Here is a 14,981-nt window from a genome sequence, read left to right as displayed (position 1 = left end):
TATTAGCTTAAACTAATGTTATTATTGACATTTTAGAACTAATAAATTTCTGAATGAAAACAGATAAAAAAAAGTATAATAAACACATGCATGGGATGAGCAGGAAACAAACCTGGCTGTTCTGACAGATTCTCAAGTTATTGTAATGAAATGCTAAACCTTAAAACAAACCTGGCTGTTCTATTTATCTTTTCTTTCATTGTCTTTTGGACCCAGAATATTCGAGGGAGAGTAGATCTTGTTGGAATTTTGATAATTTTAAAATAAATAAATATAATTTTAACTCATTACATTGAGGTTTTTTTTTACCTAATAAATATGTTTTTTTAATTATATTAGTTTATCTTTAAAGTTTAGAATCGTAATATATCAAAACTTTAACCACAGAAATATTTCACTTTCGTAGAATGTTGCAGAAAGAAGGAAGGAAATTATTGAAGTGAATAATTTGTAAAAGATAATCTCTTTTGGGTAGATTTTGAATCTGAAAAAGGTTTCACAAAATCAAATGTGAAAGGAATACTGGCCTGAGGAAAAGGAATTGTGTCGCACTTTATGATGTTTCTTGGGGACTAATTACTGCTGCAGAAAGCTACTTTTCATAAATTTCACACATTACATTTACAGAACTGTGTTTTATACTCCAAAGGCTACTGTAGCTATGAACATGATGTCAACTATTCAACAGGTACTGCTTATCAACGGTACTCTGTAATGCATCTTTGAAATCCATGACCATCTGTTAGATAACAGAACTTGAAACAATTATGGCACTACAAACTGAAAACTTTGTTCTTAGTTAAAATAGGTCTAATTTGATGTTTTTCTTACATATATTAGACAAACTTGTTCAGATATTATGAAAATGTTCTTCCTTAAGTTGTGAATAAACAAATTTTCTTAACAAGTGTATGTAAAAAACGATATCTAAACTTATTCACTTTATCACTTATACGATTTTTGTTACCTTTAATTTGATCAAACATAGATTCCTATTGTAGTTTCCAAGTTCACCCTTTTGTTACTAAAACCATGCATGAACAATCTGACTTTTCAAAACTGATGTTATTTACGACAGAGCAGCATGAGTGCGATCAGGTTGAGTGGGGTCCTTAGGAAGTTGTTGGCACATGAAACATAACTCCCGAAGGTGGCATAGGCCCTACAGCAATGAAGACAAGTGATCACATGGGCTCCTCGAAGAGGTAAACCAAGCACCAGTCATTGCCAAAAGCCCACACACCCCTTTCTGCCACCCTTTCAAACTCACCAAAAAGGACCAATGACTTTAAAAAGTAAAACACAGGCTTTGCAGGCTGCAGGAGATTCATCAGAGACTCTCTCTCTCACTTCTCATTTATACTTCTCCTAACCAAAAGTACCATACTACTGCAACCATAAATGCACTCAGATTCAATACTCATAACAACCAACACATGAAATGCAGTGAAAACTCAGAAAAGGTCATAAGTGGATAATGCAAAAGGCCAAGGAATGAGAAATTGTTCTGCATAGTTTTCTAGGATGTCATTATATCATTATATATTATACCCTCTGAAAAGTTTTATAGATGAAGCAAATGAAGGAAAAATACAAAGGTTCCCATTATGATGTGGTAATATATAATCATAAATACATAACATGCCTAAATAACAACTGAGAGAATGAAAAATTCCCTTCAGTGGTCTTGTGAAGAGGAAATAACTAGATATTACTATCTTACACCAGTTACAATACAAGCATAAGGGTACACACATTCTGAAATTGTGATTAGATGTCAGGTTTCCACACTTGGACCTTGAAGCTTTTGCAAAATAACATCCATATCAAAAGTGACGGTGCAATTGATGCGTTTTAAGCAGCACAACCTCCACACACAATACTTCTGTCAGACAGTAAAATAGACATATTAATATACATAGTTAAATGTCTCTGGAGGATAAATCATGTTCTTTCGCATAAAATTTCAGCAGGAATGACAGAAATGTGCAAGTAAAATAACAAGTTATGTGCTTCTCCTATTCTATCCTAAGATGTAGCCAGCTTGAGTAGTGATCTAAGGTGAAGGGCATTCAGTGCCGTTGTCTTCTTTTGCAGTGTTTTTCTTTTCTTTCTTTTTCAGGGGGTATCAAAACCTATTTATATCTTTGTCCAATCATCGCAGTATTTCACTGCATAAGCAGCAACATCACCTAGCCTAGCAATTTCGTTTCTACATCAGGAAAGTCTCTCAAACTACACACATCATATCATGAATTCCGCCCACCAAATGCTTTGAGAGATCAATGGTTTTAAGAATGCTTCAAAAGTATAGAGTAAGGGACTTACACAAACGAGCACCCAGACCTTCTATGCCTTTTCTTCCTAGCCATTTCTTTCCTCCTTGGAGGTTGAAGCACAACTTTAATTGCAGTATCAAACACTGCTTTGACGTTCTAAATCATGCAAATAAAGCAATAAGTTTAAGTCACAGCAACAATGAGTAGAGCATAAAAACTAAAATAGTCAAATTTAAACCCACTACCTGTTGAGTCTTTGAGCTGCACTCAATGTAAGCTGCTGCACCTATTTGTTTCCTCAGTTCTTCCCCCTATTAGGAATGTACCATGATTGATAACGGTATCATTTTCTTTACTTCTAAACATAATACATAAATTGATTCATACTTATACATAAAATAAAATGAAGGAAGCAAATTAAAAATGTAAACCTCAGCAGATGTTATGACATTAGATCCCATGTGATCACCCAGATAACCCCGGTCTTCACGGAGATCTAAAACCAACAATTCAGTACTTTATGTCATTAACTTCCTCTAAAATTAACGTTAAAAATTACAAATTTTTGCCTGTGCTGCTTACCTAACTTTGTACCAACAAGAACAATTGGAACATTAGGAGCAAATCTACGCAGTTCTGGCATCCACTGAAAGAGAAAAGAAGGAATGCAGAAATGAGTTATGGGGGCATTAATGCAAAAGTTTAAGAGCACACATAAATGCTCTGTTGAAAACTGTGCATTATTGATAACTCCTAATAGCCTAATACAATGAAAGTGTGTATGTTCTATAGAAGTAAAGCCACATACAGACCTAAACAATAATCTAACAGCTACAGACTTAGGCTTTGTTGGAGTATGGGCATAGAAATATCATCTTAAGAAAAAAAAATTCTCCATTTTTCAAAATTTCATTGAAGTAGAGTTGTTATGAAATATAAAATAACTGTTTATTAATTCAGTTGCTTGCTAAAATTGTTGTGTATAAATTTTTATGCATTAGATTGAATCTGTTTGTTCCACTGTCTCTTTACATCGTTCCTGTTTCTAGCTTTTTTCCTCTTTAATTTTCTATGGTGATTTCCTTTCCCTCTCTTTATGTAGCCATCAATAGCCAAAAGTCAACAAAGACATTGTGGCTAATATCAATCAAAGACCCAAGAGTAAACATAAACCAGTGATCATTGTAGCTGCTTTCAACCAACCACTCTCATTATGCAACTTGATTTCTCTGTCCTGTGATCTTATTTTAATGTTAAACCTATTGATATATGCTGTACACTTTCGTTATTGGTTTAAATACTTTAATAGTTTATGAAAAACAGTTCTTCTAAAATATCAAAAATTGAATTGCACACTTTAACATTGGGAAAGGGATACTACACAACTATTGCAAACGACATTTTTCAGAAACTAAAATGTGAAAAAGGAAGTTTATGAGCAGTCCCAGAGAAAAATATTTTAAATTTTTCATCATAAACTTTATTCTTTAATTTCTGTTTTCCTTTCATCCCATCTTGTCCCCCTCATCCATAGAAAGCCTAAAGGAAAAGACTCACTTTCTGCAAAGTTGAATCCAAAACTAGAGAGAAGAAATAACATAGAAAACAAGAGAAAGCAAAGATATATACGAACCTTCTTGAGAACATTTTCATAGCTAGCTCTGCTAATCAGTGAGAATGCTAAGACAAAAATGTCTGCTCCTCTGTAGCTCAGTGGCCTCAACCTGCTATAGTCTTCCTGGCCTTTTAAAACAGTGAAAAGTGTATCCAAAGTTAAAGGATGGTGGACAATCAAAACAGTTTTTGGAAAATGAAGACTCAAGTGGGAAGCTCCCAGTACCTGCCGTGTCCCATAGCCCCAAATTCACAATACTTCCATCCACAGCTACATTGGCACTAAAATTATCAAATACTGTCGGTATGTAATCCTGCAACCCAAAAATAAAAGAGAAAAGAAACAAAAAATAGTGAGCTAGATGATAAAAAGAGAAGGGTTTCATCACCAACATTTGAATCCTAGACAGATAAAACAAAGATAATGAAACACATCAACACATTGAAGCCCAGATACCAATACAGTGTGAGCTTCAATAGAAAGCACCTTTCACATGAAACACCTCCAAAGTTACAAAATGGTAAAAGAAAAAGAGAGTCTGATGGATAAAAGAAGCATCTTTGATGGAGGGGTGTGAGTTTTCCAAAGAGACTTACAGTGGGGAACTTGTTGCTGGTGTAGCAAATGAGCATGCAGGTTTTCCCAACAGCCCCATCTCCAACGGTGACACATTTAATGAACTTTGAAGCATTCATGGTATGAAAACTGGTAAGTAAACTAAGGTTGAGCTGCAACAGAACAAGGCATAAAAGAGCCTCAAAAGTTGAGTTTGGAACTAAGAAAGTCTGGTCTCTCTGTTTACATTGAAGGGTGTGTGAGATGAGATAGATAAATAGCCTCCTTATAGTTTCAAGAAACAAGCAATATAAAAATAGAGAGAGAGAAAAGGGTTGAGCTGCAATGCATATTATATAGTAATAGCTTGGTTTTAGTTTAGTCAAATGGTGGTGTGATCGTTGCTGTTGCTCACTTTTTCGTCCCACTCAATAAATTTCAAATCCAACAGAAATATTTTTGAATCATCCACTGGGGCCCTCTATCAAACGGTAGCTATGCATCCTAAACCAAAGCTCTTCGTTCGTTGGTTTCCAACTACATCTCATTAGTGACTGATTACTGCTCATTACTTGCTCCACCATACACTACTTTCTGCACCAAATTCAAATCACTGTTTCACATTCTAACTGTAACCTGCGCCTGCTAACAATCATATTGCAAATAATTTCAACATAATGCTTATTCTTTCTTCTTTTCTTATTTTATCCTTAGTTTGTGTTATAAAAAAAAAAGTTATATAACAAATAATAAATATTGTTATAATTAGATGAATCTTTATTTTTTTAAAAATTTAATTAGAATTAATCAGTATATAAAAAAAAGTAATATTAAATTGTTGTACTGTTTTCTCGGCAAACTCGATTTTGACCGATTATTACTTGGAGAAGAAGAATTCAAGTTTGGAGACATGAATAAAGTTGTTGTGTGCAGTAGTGACAGAACACAAACAAACAGACCAACAAAACGCACACATGTCAATACTTTTTCATTTATTTTCAAACACCAATTTCTATACATAATCTCCTTTCCTTTCTGCTTATTTCAATGCATTAACTCTTAATCTAGCTCTTAATCTCAATTTGGTGAAGAAAGAGAAAACGAAAATGACGATGATGTTAAACTACAACAACATATTCATATTAATATTAATATTATTATTATTATTATTAGAAAAAAAATTCAGAACCCGACAGATTCAAATTTATTGAACCGTTTGAAGTTGTTGTTTTGTCCCAATCTCAAACAATGCAAATAATAAATTAAAATTCATCGATAATTCATCATGAGACCAGAGACTCATTATTTCCGTATTAAAATAATTCTTTGAACTTTTTTGAGGTTGCTTCAAATTATATATTTTTAGATAAAATTATTCTTATATTTAAAAATAAGATTAAATATATTTTTGTAATCTAATTATTATAAAAAAAATTTGTTTCATCTTTAACATAAAATATTGATTTTTCATATTTTATAAAAGTTATATAAAACATCATTTTTTAAATTGGTGTTTTTCATATAAGAAATCAAATTCTAACATAACCTCCCAGTATTCTTTATTAAAAAGGATGTAGTAAGTAATTTTCATACAACAATGATGTTTTGGACGGGGGTAGATAATTACTTTTTAATATTAATCTTTTAATGTTATTTTATGTTGTATTACTATTATTTTTAGTCTTTTATCTTTAGATTTTAGGTCGAGCAGATAAATACATGATAAAAACACTTTAATATTTAAATTAGGTAAAATCTTAAATTTTTGATAAATATAATTATTTATCTTTTATTTTATTTTTATATTTATATAGATTTTTATTAAATATAGAATTTATCATATGCTAATATGTATGTTTTACTTATAAATAATATCGTCATATGATACTATAGTACTTTAATTTAAAATAGTTTTAATAACCATTCGATATAAAATTACACACGTTTCTTTAATTTAAAAAAGAAATATATATATATATATATATATATATATATATATATATATATATATATATATATATATATATATATATAGTGAAGAAGATTATAACAATAATAAATAACAAAAGAGTAAATATATTTTAAAATTTACAAAATCTATAATTGTGATTTACTTTAAAATATATAATACACATTCAGAGTAACAAAAACTAATTTTTTATAGAAAAAAAAATTATTAAAGAATACTATAATTTTAATTAATCTATAACTAAATATATAAAAAATAAATAAGTGACATAAACTTAATGTGAATAAAATAACAATATGTGTTCATAAATTTTTTTAATGCAGTCAACACAAATCTCCACATCCTACTAACTTATGTGATGTAACACGTGAACTTGATGTAAAATACATGGTTGTACGATCTGTAAATATTCTTTTTAAAATGGATATAACATATTTTCTTTAAATTATTATAAAAGTTATGTTTTATCTTTAAATTAAATTATAAAATACTTTGTATGAAAAGCAAATAAAACATTATTTTAAATATAAATTTTATATTATAATACATCGTGGAATTTCATTTATTACCTGAAACACTTAATTAACAAAAAAATTAAATGGCATAGATTTAATTAAAGCATGTAAAAAAGACATAAAGTATTATTGAATAAAATATAAATAATTTCCACTAAAAATCCAAATTTAAAAGTATAATAATTATAAATTTCTACTTCATTTCTTATATATTTTTTTTCACTTTTACTTTCGTTATGAATCTTATAATAATAGTTCATTCATAGTGAATTTTAATATATTATTGGCTTAATTGCTTCCTTTGTCTCTGGTTTGACAGTAGTGAATCAAGTTGATCCAATGTTATAAAAAAATATCAATTTCGTCAAAACATGGTTTGAAAATGTCAATTTCGTCCAAACTTGATATAATGTGCCTCAATCAAGTCCCTTCCGTTAAATCCCCATAAACGGACGTTAATTTTCTTTTTCTCTATCATATGCTTATCTGTACAACGCAGTTTTTGTCAGTGTTTTTTCCTCTGTACCTTTGAATAAAGTGATACTTTGTATTATTTTTTTATTTGATTTCAAATTCAACCCTCATTCATCAGTTTCAAGTTGAAAACACCAATTAAACCAACTAACTCTTAACTTTCTCATTATTATCTCGTTCAAATAAAATATATTAAATTAAAATTAAAAATAACCATGGACATTCTATTATAATTAAACTTCAATTTAAAATTATTGATTTTATATAATTAAACGTTTTTTTTTTCTAATTTAACTTTAGAATAATACTATTTTACATAACAAATGAAATCATATAAAACAAAAGATAACAATATATAAGTGTTTGTTTATAAATTATTTTTTAAATATAATTACAAAAATGTATGATAAAACATCAGTTGACATGAATTTTATCTTTTAAAAACAGTTTAATTTTTTTTTATCACAAAATATATTTTTCTTAAAAAAGAATTTTAATTCTAAATAAAGTTATATAAATATGTAAATATATAAACAAAATATAATACTGAATTTAAGCCATTCAATGTCTATAGTAGAATAAACACTGTCTTCTATATATATATATATATATATATATATATATATATATAATAATGATAATAATAATAATAATGTAATAATAATAAGAAGAAAAATATAAATTTTTGCAAGAACAAAATAAATTGAAATATTTATTTAGATAATAATATTAAAATAATTATGATTTTTATTTTTTAATTTTTAATTATCCCATCGAACGAGCTAAATGAAGAAAACTAGATCATTAAGAAAGAAAATTTTGATTTTTTTTTCTTTAACTTTTAAAATAATTTTATAGCTTAAATTTGAATAAATTTTTAGTAGGAATACATTCAACTTGTCTTAGGTCATTAATTTAAGAAGAACTGGTATTTTTGTATTCACTAAAAAGTTATTTAAAAAAAATATAAAAGACATTGTTGATGAACAAATTAGTCTTTCATCAAAAGCTTTAATCACATATTTCATAAAAAAAATTATAGATACCAAAAAGAGAGAGATGGGTAGAGGAGCACAAGAGAGAGAAAATAAATTGCAGACTTTTTTGTTAAATGAGTACAAAACTAACGTCCATTTCTGGATATTTAACGGAATGTATTTGATTGAGTCAAATTTTATTAAATTTAGACGAGATCGACACTTTTAAACTAAGTTTCTGAGTATTTAGCGGAATGTATTTGATTGAATCAAATTTTATTAAATTTGGACGAAATCGACACTTTTAAACTAAATTTGAACGAAATTGATATTTTTTTATAAGAAGTGACCAACTTAACCCACTACAGTCAAACTAGGAACAAAGAAGCAATTAAGCCTATGTTATTCAATACTATCACGTTTACAATATTTGTATTGGGTTGGGATATATGTATTTAACGACATGTATTTTATTGTCATTGAACCTTATGGTATATTGTTTTAAAAAAATTTCTAAATTACACTAAAATTTATTTTTATTTTCAATTTCAATTTTTATTTTTGTCCTTATTTATTTTTGAATATTTTTTCATGTTTTAACTTACGTTAATAATAATAAATAATTATTAAAAAAAGTTAAAGATAATTTAAAAATGAAAAAATATAAGAGGTACCTTTTAAGTGACAATTGAAAAAAAATAAAGAAATAAAAATTCGTTGAATGAATGAGTAGAAAAAAAAGTTTATTTTTGTTTTCACATATCTATAAATGTCGAGAATAATAATAGATATATATAGATTAACTCTGAATAATGTTGTCCGTCAGAAAACATATTTTAGCATTCACTTTCACGAAATCGAATTCTAAAATAAAGAGTGTTACTGAGAAACTTGACAATTTATTTTGAAGAAGTTAATGAAAAATATAAATAAATTAAAAAATAAAAAAAATCAACTAGAAATGAATGAATTGTAAATTGGGTTAAAATGTTGGTTTTAGTTCATTTTCAAACTAAAATACAATTTACTCCTTCAACTTTAGAAAACTCTGGTTTTAATCTTTTTATTAATTTTTTTTAACTTTATTTGTTGTTTCAAACACGGTTTTCAGTTAACATTGAAATAAAAATATGTCAAACAGTATAACCATGCTTGAAACAACAAATAAAGTTAAAAACATATTTAACTCTTTTAAATTTCACGATAAACTGAATTCTCAACGTAGAGGAGCAAGGACATGTTCGTCTGATAATTTCTTTTCCCAATAAATTTTAGTTCATAAATAAAACAGAGCACTGTCAGTGCATTTAAGAGTTTTCTTAACTCCCAGTAAATTGAATTAATGTTTGCAAGTTGTTGCTTATTTAATAAGTTTATGTTTTCAAAAAAATAATTAAGGAGAGATTAGAGAAGAACTTTAAATATTTTCCCTATTTTGTTTGATAGAGAATTAAGAGAAACAGAGATAAAATTCAGATTGAAGTGAAACATATCACACTTACACTGTTTCTTTCACCTGAAAACAGAGTAATGAATGGCAGAAAGAAGTTAAACATGATACTGATGTTGGTTGTTTTAAAAACCAAAACCCCAAAACACTTGAAACTAAAAAGTTTATTTATTTCCATAGCATGCACCACATCATGCCCTTGTGAAAGCACACAACACAATTACATCTATGAAAATGTTTGTACTAAGTTTTGGCATCAAAAGAGTCACACAGGAACATGAAAGAACAAAGATTCCTAAGCCACAACTGAAGGGTTTAAAGAGCCTTGATGATATCTTCAGCACTGGAGACAGTGAACTCTCCTGCATTTTCAACATTGGCAACCTTCACCTTGAGGTCTTCCACCAGCAGAGCAAACCTCCTAGACCTAACACCAAGCCCCTTCTCTGTCAGGTCAAGCTCAAGCCCAAGTGCGTTGGTGTATTTGGCAGCACCATCTGCAAGGAACTTCACATGCTTGTTCTCTGGGAAAGTTTTCGCCCATGAGTTCATCACAAAGGGGTCATTCACTGCAATAAAATCAAACCAAACTTCAAATTAGCCACTTCACAAACACTTTTGTTACTTGCATCATGTGCACGATTTAACTCATTATTCATCAAGTCCATGTGGATTAAGCAAATTCAAATTCAAAATCATTGCATGCAAGCTTTTCCAGCTTTAAAGATGATAAGAACAAATCAATAATCAGTGATTGGTTAGTATATTAACAACCAGACAACCAGCTATTTGGATTTAGGAATCCATTTTTACAAATTGGTTAGTATCAATTGATTGAGCAATTAACCATTCCGTATTTTTATGCTAACACTGATATTGAATTGAACATTAAAGTAGCAAAAAGAGTGATGTGTTTATCCTTTATACTTACCACTGATACAGATGATTTCATCCACACCCTTTCCTTTCAGCTCTTCTGCTCTCTCAATAAAGCCAGGCACGTGCTTCAAGCTGTTAAAAAGTCACAGATTAAGACCAAACTCTTTAAATACCACCATCTCTACTTTATGATCTAAAAAACCTCGCAATAATCGAAACAGCAAAGCACCCTCCAAAATTGGGGATCCAGGAACACATTATTCTCCATCACCCAATTCATCGCATAGCTCCCACGATTTATATTTTTCTGTCTAGGAGTCAATTTTATTTTTTGCTTAACACTCGACATCGACAAACTTTACTCAAAAGGGGAATTTTACCTTGAAACAAAAACTGGATAAGGAAAAAGAAAAGAACTTTGAGCACCCCAGTTGTAAATCATCTTGAATCAATAAACATCCGTTCACATTTCATTAAAAATTGAAACTTTGGAGGTCAAAAAGGTGAATCTGGTATACCCACGAAGGTTTTTCCCGATTATTTTAACTTGTATGATTCAGATATGAAGATTGTAAAGCATAAAGAGAAAAGGGGAAGTGAGGACCTGCAAGTAGGAGTGAAGGCACCGGGAACACCAAAGATGATGACTTTCTTGCCAGCGGCAAGAGAGTGAATGGAAACAGACTGGGGTTTGTTTTCATCATCCAGATAAGCCAAAATGCCGTCTGGAATAGCATCTCCCACAGCGATTGGAGGCATATTCACAATGATGCTTATGATGGAAATGTTGTACTATGAATTTGTGTTGAGCTATTCTTGCTTCACAAACTGGATCCAACTATATAAGAAACGGTGCTGTGTATCAGTCAATCAGAAATCGAAAGAACTGTCAATATGGAAGATTCTAGAAGGGAGGAAGCTGTGTGGAATCACTAGTGGTGGTATAAATTTTTTTTTTTTTTTAAACTAAAATAAAAGCCATTTTAGAACCAATGATGATGATTGCAAGTTGATGATAGATAATTCATTCGTCTTATTTTTTAATGAAATATTTTTATTTTTTAATAAATAAAAATATGTATTAAAATAAATAAATAAATTCTTTTATTTAAAAATAACTAAATAATTTTTTTAATAACTGTTACATAAATTTTTTATTCTACTTTAACAAAAATATATATACATATTTAAAATTATATTATTTTTCTACTTGTAATTAATAATTCATAAATATAATAAATAATGTGTTTTTGATAATCTTTATACTTGCTTTTAAAGAAATCTATAAATATATATAATATTTAAAAATATACATATATTTTGAAGGGAATACTAATAATGAATATTTTGAACTAAATAAAAATTCAAATATTGAAATGACAAATATTATCAATTAAAATTATGATGCACGGTAAGTATATCGGATATGCATTTTTAAACACCACTTTAAACATCTAAAAAAATCATTTTAAATAAAATTAACCAATAAAAAGATCTAAATAGATATTAAAGATTATTTATATATAAGTGATATAATCATTTGAATCAATTTCACGTGTTTATATATATATATATATATATATATATATATATATATATATATATATATAAAGTAAACATAAATAATGATAATAATAATTAATAATATTAAATTATATTATTTTTAACGTTAAGATAATTTAATAATCTTGTTTTTTTCTCATGTAACTCATATAAAAAATTTACAAACTTTGCTCTTAATTCTATTCACTTTTGCTCCAAAATATCTTAAAAGAAAAAACAGATTTACTCTCAAACCATTGCTATCTCTCAAATCAATTTTATAGCCTAAAACTTTTCCTAATAAAGCGTAATCCAAACTAATTTAACCCAAAAAAATATTGGAATTTCTTTTAAGCCCAGAAACCTATTACGGCCCATATTCACCTCCATTTAAAAGAGCATAGGGCAAACGAAGGAAGGTAACGAAGAAGAAAATTTGGGAGCAAAAGCAAAGGGAAGAAGATGGTGCTTCTTGATGAAGAAATTTCGAGGCTCTATCGAATCCGGAAGACGGTGATGCAGATGCTGAGGGACAGAGGCTACCTTGTAGGAGACTTCGAGATCAACATGTCCAAGCACGAGTTCAAATCCAAATACGGTGAGCACATGAAACGTGAGGACCTCGTCATCAACAAGTCCAAGAAGGACAACTCCGGCGATCAGATCTACGTCTTCTTCCCGGAGGAGGCCAAGGTCGGCGTCACACCCCTGAAGACTTACATTAACCGCATGAAGTCCGAAAATGTCTTCAGAGCCATTTTTGTCACTCAGACTAACCTTACCCCCTTCGCCAGAACCTTCATCAGCGCAACCTCTTCCCAATTTCACTTGGAGGTTTTTCAGGTTGCCTTCCCTTTCACTTTCTCTGCTTCTTTTTTCTTTAAAAGTTTGATTCAAATTCACCCGGCGTCAACCACCCACTTTCATCTGGGTCTGGTATTCGGGTTTTAGGTTTTTCTTTCCTTCTCTTGTTTGTTTTAATTTATTGGGCTTCTGTCTAAGTAGAATCGATTTTTCTTTTTTTTTCTTTCTTTTGTAAAACAACTTAACACTTTTTAATCACTGAACTCTGCTTATAAGCGTAACGTGTAATGTAATAAACTAAATAACAATGATAGTGATAAATATAATAGTGTTGAAAAACATTAAGGCATAATTATATTGTTATATGCATAACAGTTTTATTTAATTTTGATTTTGTAATGTGAGTTTTATGTTGAAGTATTGTTTCAGGAGGCAGAGCTGCTGGTGAATATTACAGAGCATGTGCTTGTCCCTAAACATCAGCTTCTCACCGATGCTGAGAAGAAAACCTTGCTTGAGAGATACACTGTGAAAGAAACTCAGGTCTGTTTTCGCGTGGTGAAAATGTTTAGCGTGTCTTATTGATTTTTTTTTTGGGATTATATAGTTTCAAACCATTGTTCTTGGTCATCATTAAAATAAGGGCTAGAATGATGAATGATATAATATATTTTTTTCTTGTTTTTGGAAACTCGATTAGAGTGTTTTGTGATTAATCTAGTGGCCGACGGATTCAGTTATATTTTTTCTTAACTTTGGTTAATTTTCAATGTGTTGAATAACCAACTTCATTCTTCCAAAAAAAAATAAACAAAAGAAACCACATAAAATTGAGCAAAGTTAAGTAAATATATGTGAAAAAGTCACTCAATCCTTTCCCCATTCAGTGTTTTACTCAAATTTTTGTCTGAGTTTGATTATAATGTATTTGTTTTCACTTTATTATTATTATTATTATTATTATCCAATAGTGGATTCGTAATATCCTTGATTTTTGCAAGGATTACTTTAAAATTCATATTTAATGTGTTTTTATCGGTTGAGTGTAAGTAAATTAAAAATTAAACGCTAGTTTATTTCTGTGTTTGTTTTGGGTTGCATATCTAGTATTGTTTTTCAAATTTCTGTTTGATGCTGACATTGTGCCTTTTTTTTTGGGGGTGTATCTTAGCTACCTAGGATTCAGGTGACAGATCCTGTAGCAAGATATTATGGATTGAAACGTGGTCAAGTTGTGAAGATTATTCGGCCGAGTGAAACTGCAGGAAGATATGTTACATATAGATTTGTTGTATAGAGATGTGAATTTAGACTATCTGCACTCCTTTTTTTGAACCTCCACGATACTCTCTTTCTCGCATGGTGTTTTAGTTTTGATTTGTTTTTGTCTTGATTCTACATTTCTGTGAACAAATCTAGTTGAAATTGTGCTTTTAAGTTTATCACTTTAATTAGTGATCAATTCTTAGTCAAATCTTCTACTCACAATAATTGAAAGTACTTTTATGGCTTTTAAAAGATAATTTGCACCCTTGCAAGGACAGTTAGGATGATTTTTGTTGTTTTTGTTTTTTCGTCAGAGAAAAATGGTATCAAACACCATACAGCATTGTGAAACCTTTGTCTCTTTCTTTAATCAGCACTTTGGCATGTATTCATACTAAAAAGGTAGCCATACCTGTCAACATTTGCATCACTTCAGAGAAACTATGAATAATAATTCAGCACATGATTTATTTAAAATGCAAGTAAATGAAAATTTTAAAAGAGATAGTATGTTATATGTGAGTTTCTCCATATAACTAAATAAGAATGAAATCGAATTCAAAACTAAAATTTAAAATCGTCTCACCTTTTATGTGATTGATGGTAGAGAGAATAGATAGCAATAAGTTATTGTTCTATAATATGAGATAATTGTT

General features: G+C 29.4%; 3 protein-coding genes across 4 annotated transcripts; 1 reads left to right on the top strand and 2 right to left on the bottom strand.

The window, feature by feature from the left end:
- Window positions 1-1,580: 1,580 nt before the first annotated feature.
- Window positions 1,581-4,779, bottom strand: LOC106771278 (rac-like GTP-binding protein ARAC7). 2 transcript variants are annotated; one of them, XM_014657243.2, is made up of 8 exons: window positions 4,491-4,779; window positions 4,120-4,207; window positions 3,913-4,022; window positions 2,862-2,925; window positions 2,711-2,775; window positions 2,525-2,590; window positions 2,329-2,435; window positions 1,581-1,882 (listed from the first exon to the last, which is right to left on the bottom strand). In XM_014657243.2, the coding sequence occupies exons 1-8, from the start codon at window positions 4,587-4,589 to the stop codon at window positions 1,855-1,857; spliced, it is 627 nt and encodes a 208-aa protein (XP_014512729.1). In that variant the 5' UTR covers window positions 4,590-4,779; the 3' UTR covers window positions 1,581-1,854. The 2 variants fall into 2 exon arrangements, with proteins under 2 accessions (XP_014512729.1, XP_014512721.1); XM_014657235.2 differs by having other exon boundaries at window positions 1,581-1,885; window positions 4,491-4,777.
- A 5,198-nt stretch (window positions 4,780-9,977) lies between these two features.
- LOC106763530 (peroxiredoxin-2B) lies at window positions 9,978-11,571 on the bottom strand. The gene is made up of 3 exons (XM_014647712.2): window positions 11,318-11,571; window positions 10,766-10,845; window positions 9,978-10,403 (listed from the first exon to the last, which is right to left on the bottom strand). Exons 1-3 carry the CDS (start codon window positions 11,470-11,472, stop codon window positions 10,150-10,152), a joined length of 489 nt encoding a protein of 162 aa, XP_014503198.1. The 5' UTR covers window positions 11,473-11,571; the 3' UTR covers window positions 9,978-10,149.
- A 1,079-nt stretch (window positions 11,572-12,650) lies between these two features.
- Window positions 12,651-14,582, top strand: LOC106763925 (DNA-directed RNA polymerases II and IV subunit 5A-like). The gene is made up of 3 exons (XM_014648106.2): window positions 12,651-13,098; window positions 13,489-13,602; window positions 14,231-14,582. The coding sequence occupies exons 1-3, from the start codon at window positions 12,718-12,720 to the stop codon at window positions 14,354-14,356; spliced, it is 621 nt and encodes a 206-aa protein (XP_014503592.1). The 5' UTR covers window positions 12,651-12,717; the 3' UTR covers window positions 14,357-14,582.
- Window positions 14,583-14,981: the final 399 nt, after the last annotated feature.

This window comes from Vigna radiata, chromosome 1 (assembly GCF_000741045.1).
Source record: "Vigna radiata var. radiata cultivar VC1973A chromosome 1, Vradiata_ver6, whole genome shotgun sequence".
NCBI classification, from domain to species: Eukaryota; Viridiplantae; Streptophyta; class Magnoliopsida; order Fabales; family Fabaceae; genus Vigna; species Vigna radiata.
Note: the sequence above shows the minus strand (reverse complement) of the source record. Positions and strands in the feature narration are given on the sequence as shown.

Coding starts and splice junctions, on each gene's coding strand:
- LOC106771278 (XM_014657235.2), bottom strand. CDS start 4,589: ATGAATGCTTCAAAGTTCATTAAATGTGTCACCGTTGGAGATGGGGCT. Junction 2,776..2,861: donor TCTTGTTGGTACAAAGTTAG/GTAAGCAGCACA, acceptor TGTTGGTTTTAG/ATCTCCGTGAAGACCGGGGT. Junction 2,591..2,710: donor ATGTCATAACATCTGCTGAG/GTTTACATTTTT, acceptor CATTCCTAATAG/GGGGAAGAACTGAGGAAACA.
- LOC106763530 (XM_014647712.2), bottom strand. CDS start 11,472: ATGCCTCCAATCGCTGTGGGAGATGCTATTCCAGACGGCATTTTGGCT. Junction 10,846..11,317: donor GCCTTCACTCCTACTTGCAG/GTCCTCACTTCC, acceptor ACTTTTTAACAG/CTTGAAGCACGTGCCTGGCT. Junction 10,404..10,765: donor TGAAATCATCTGTATCAGTG/GTAAGTATAAAG, acceptor ATTTTATTGCAG/TGAATGACCCCTTTGTGATG.
- LOC106763925 (XM_014648106.2), top strand. CDS start 12,718: ATGGTGCTTCTTGATGAAGAAATTTCGAGGCTCTATCGAATCCGGAAG. Junction 13,099..13,488: donor TTCACTTGGAGGTTTTTCAG/GTTGCCTTCCCT, acceptor GTATTGTTTCAG/GAGGCAGAGCTGCTGGTGAA. Junction 13,603..14,230: donor ACACTGTGAAAGAAACTCAG/GTCTGTTTTCGC, acceptor GGTGTATCTTAG/CTACCTAGGATTCAGGTGAC.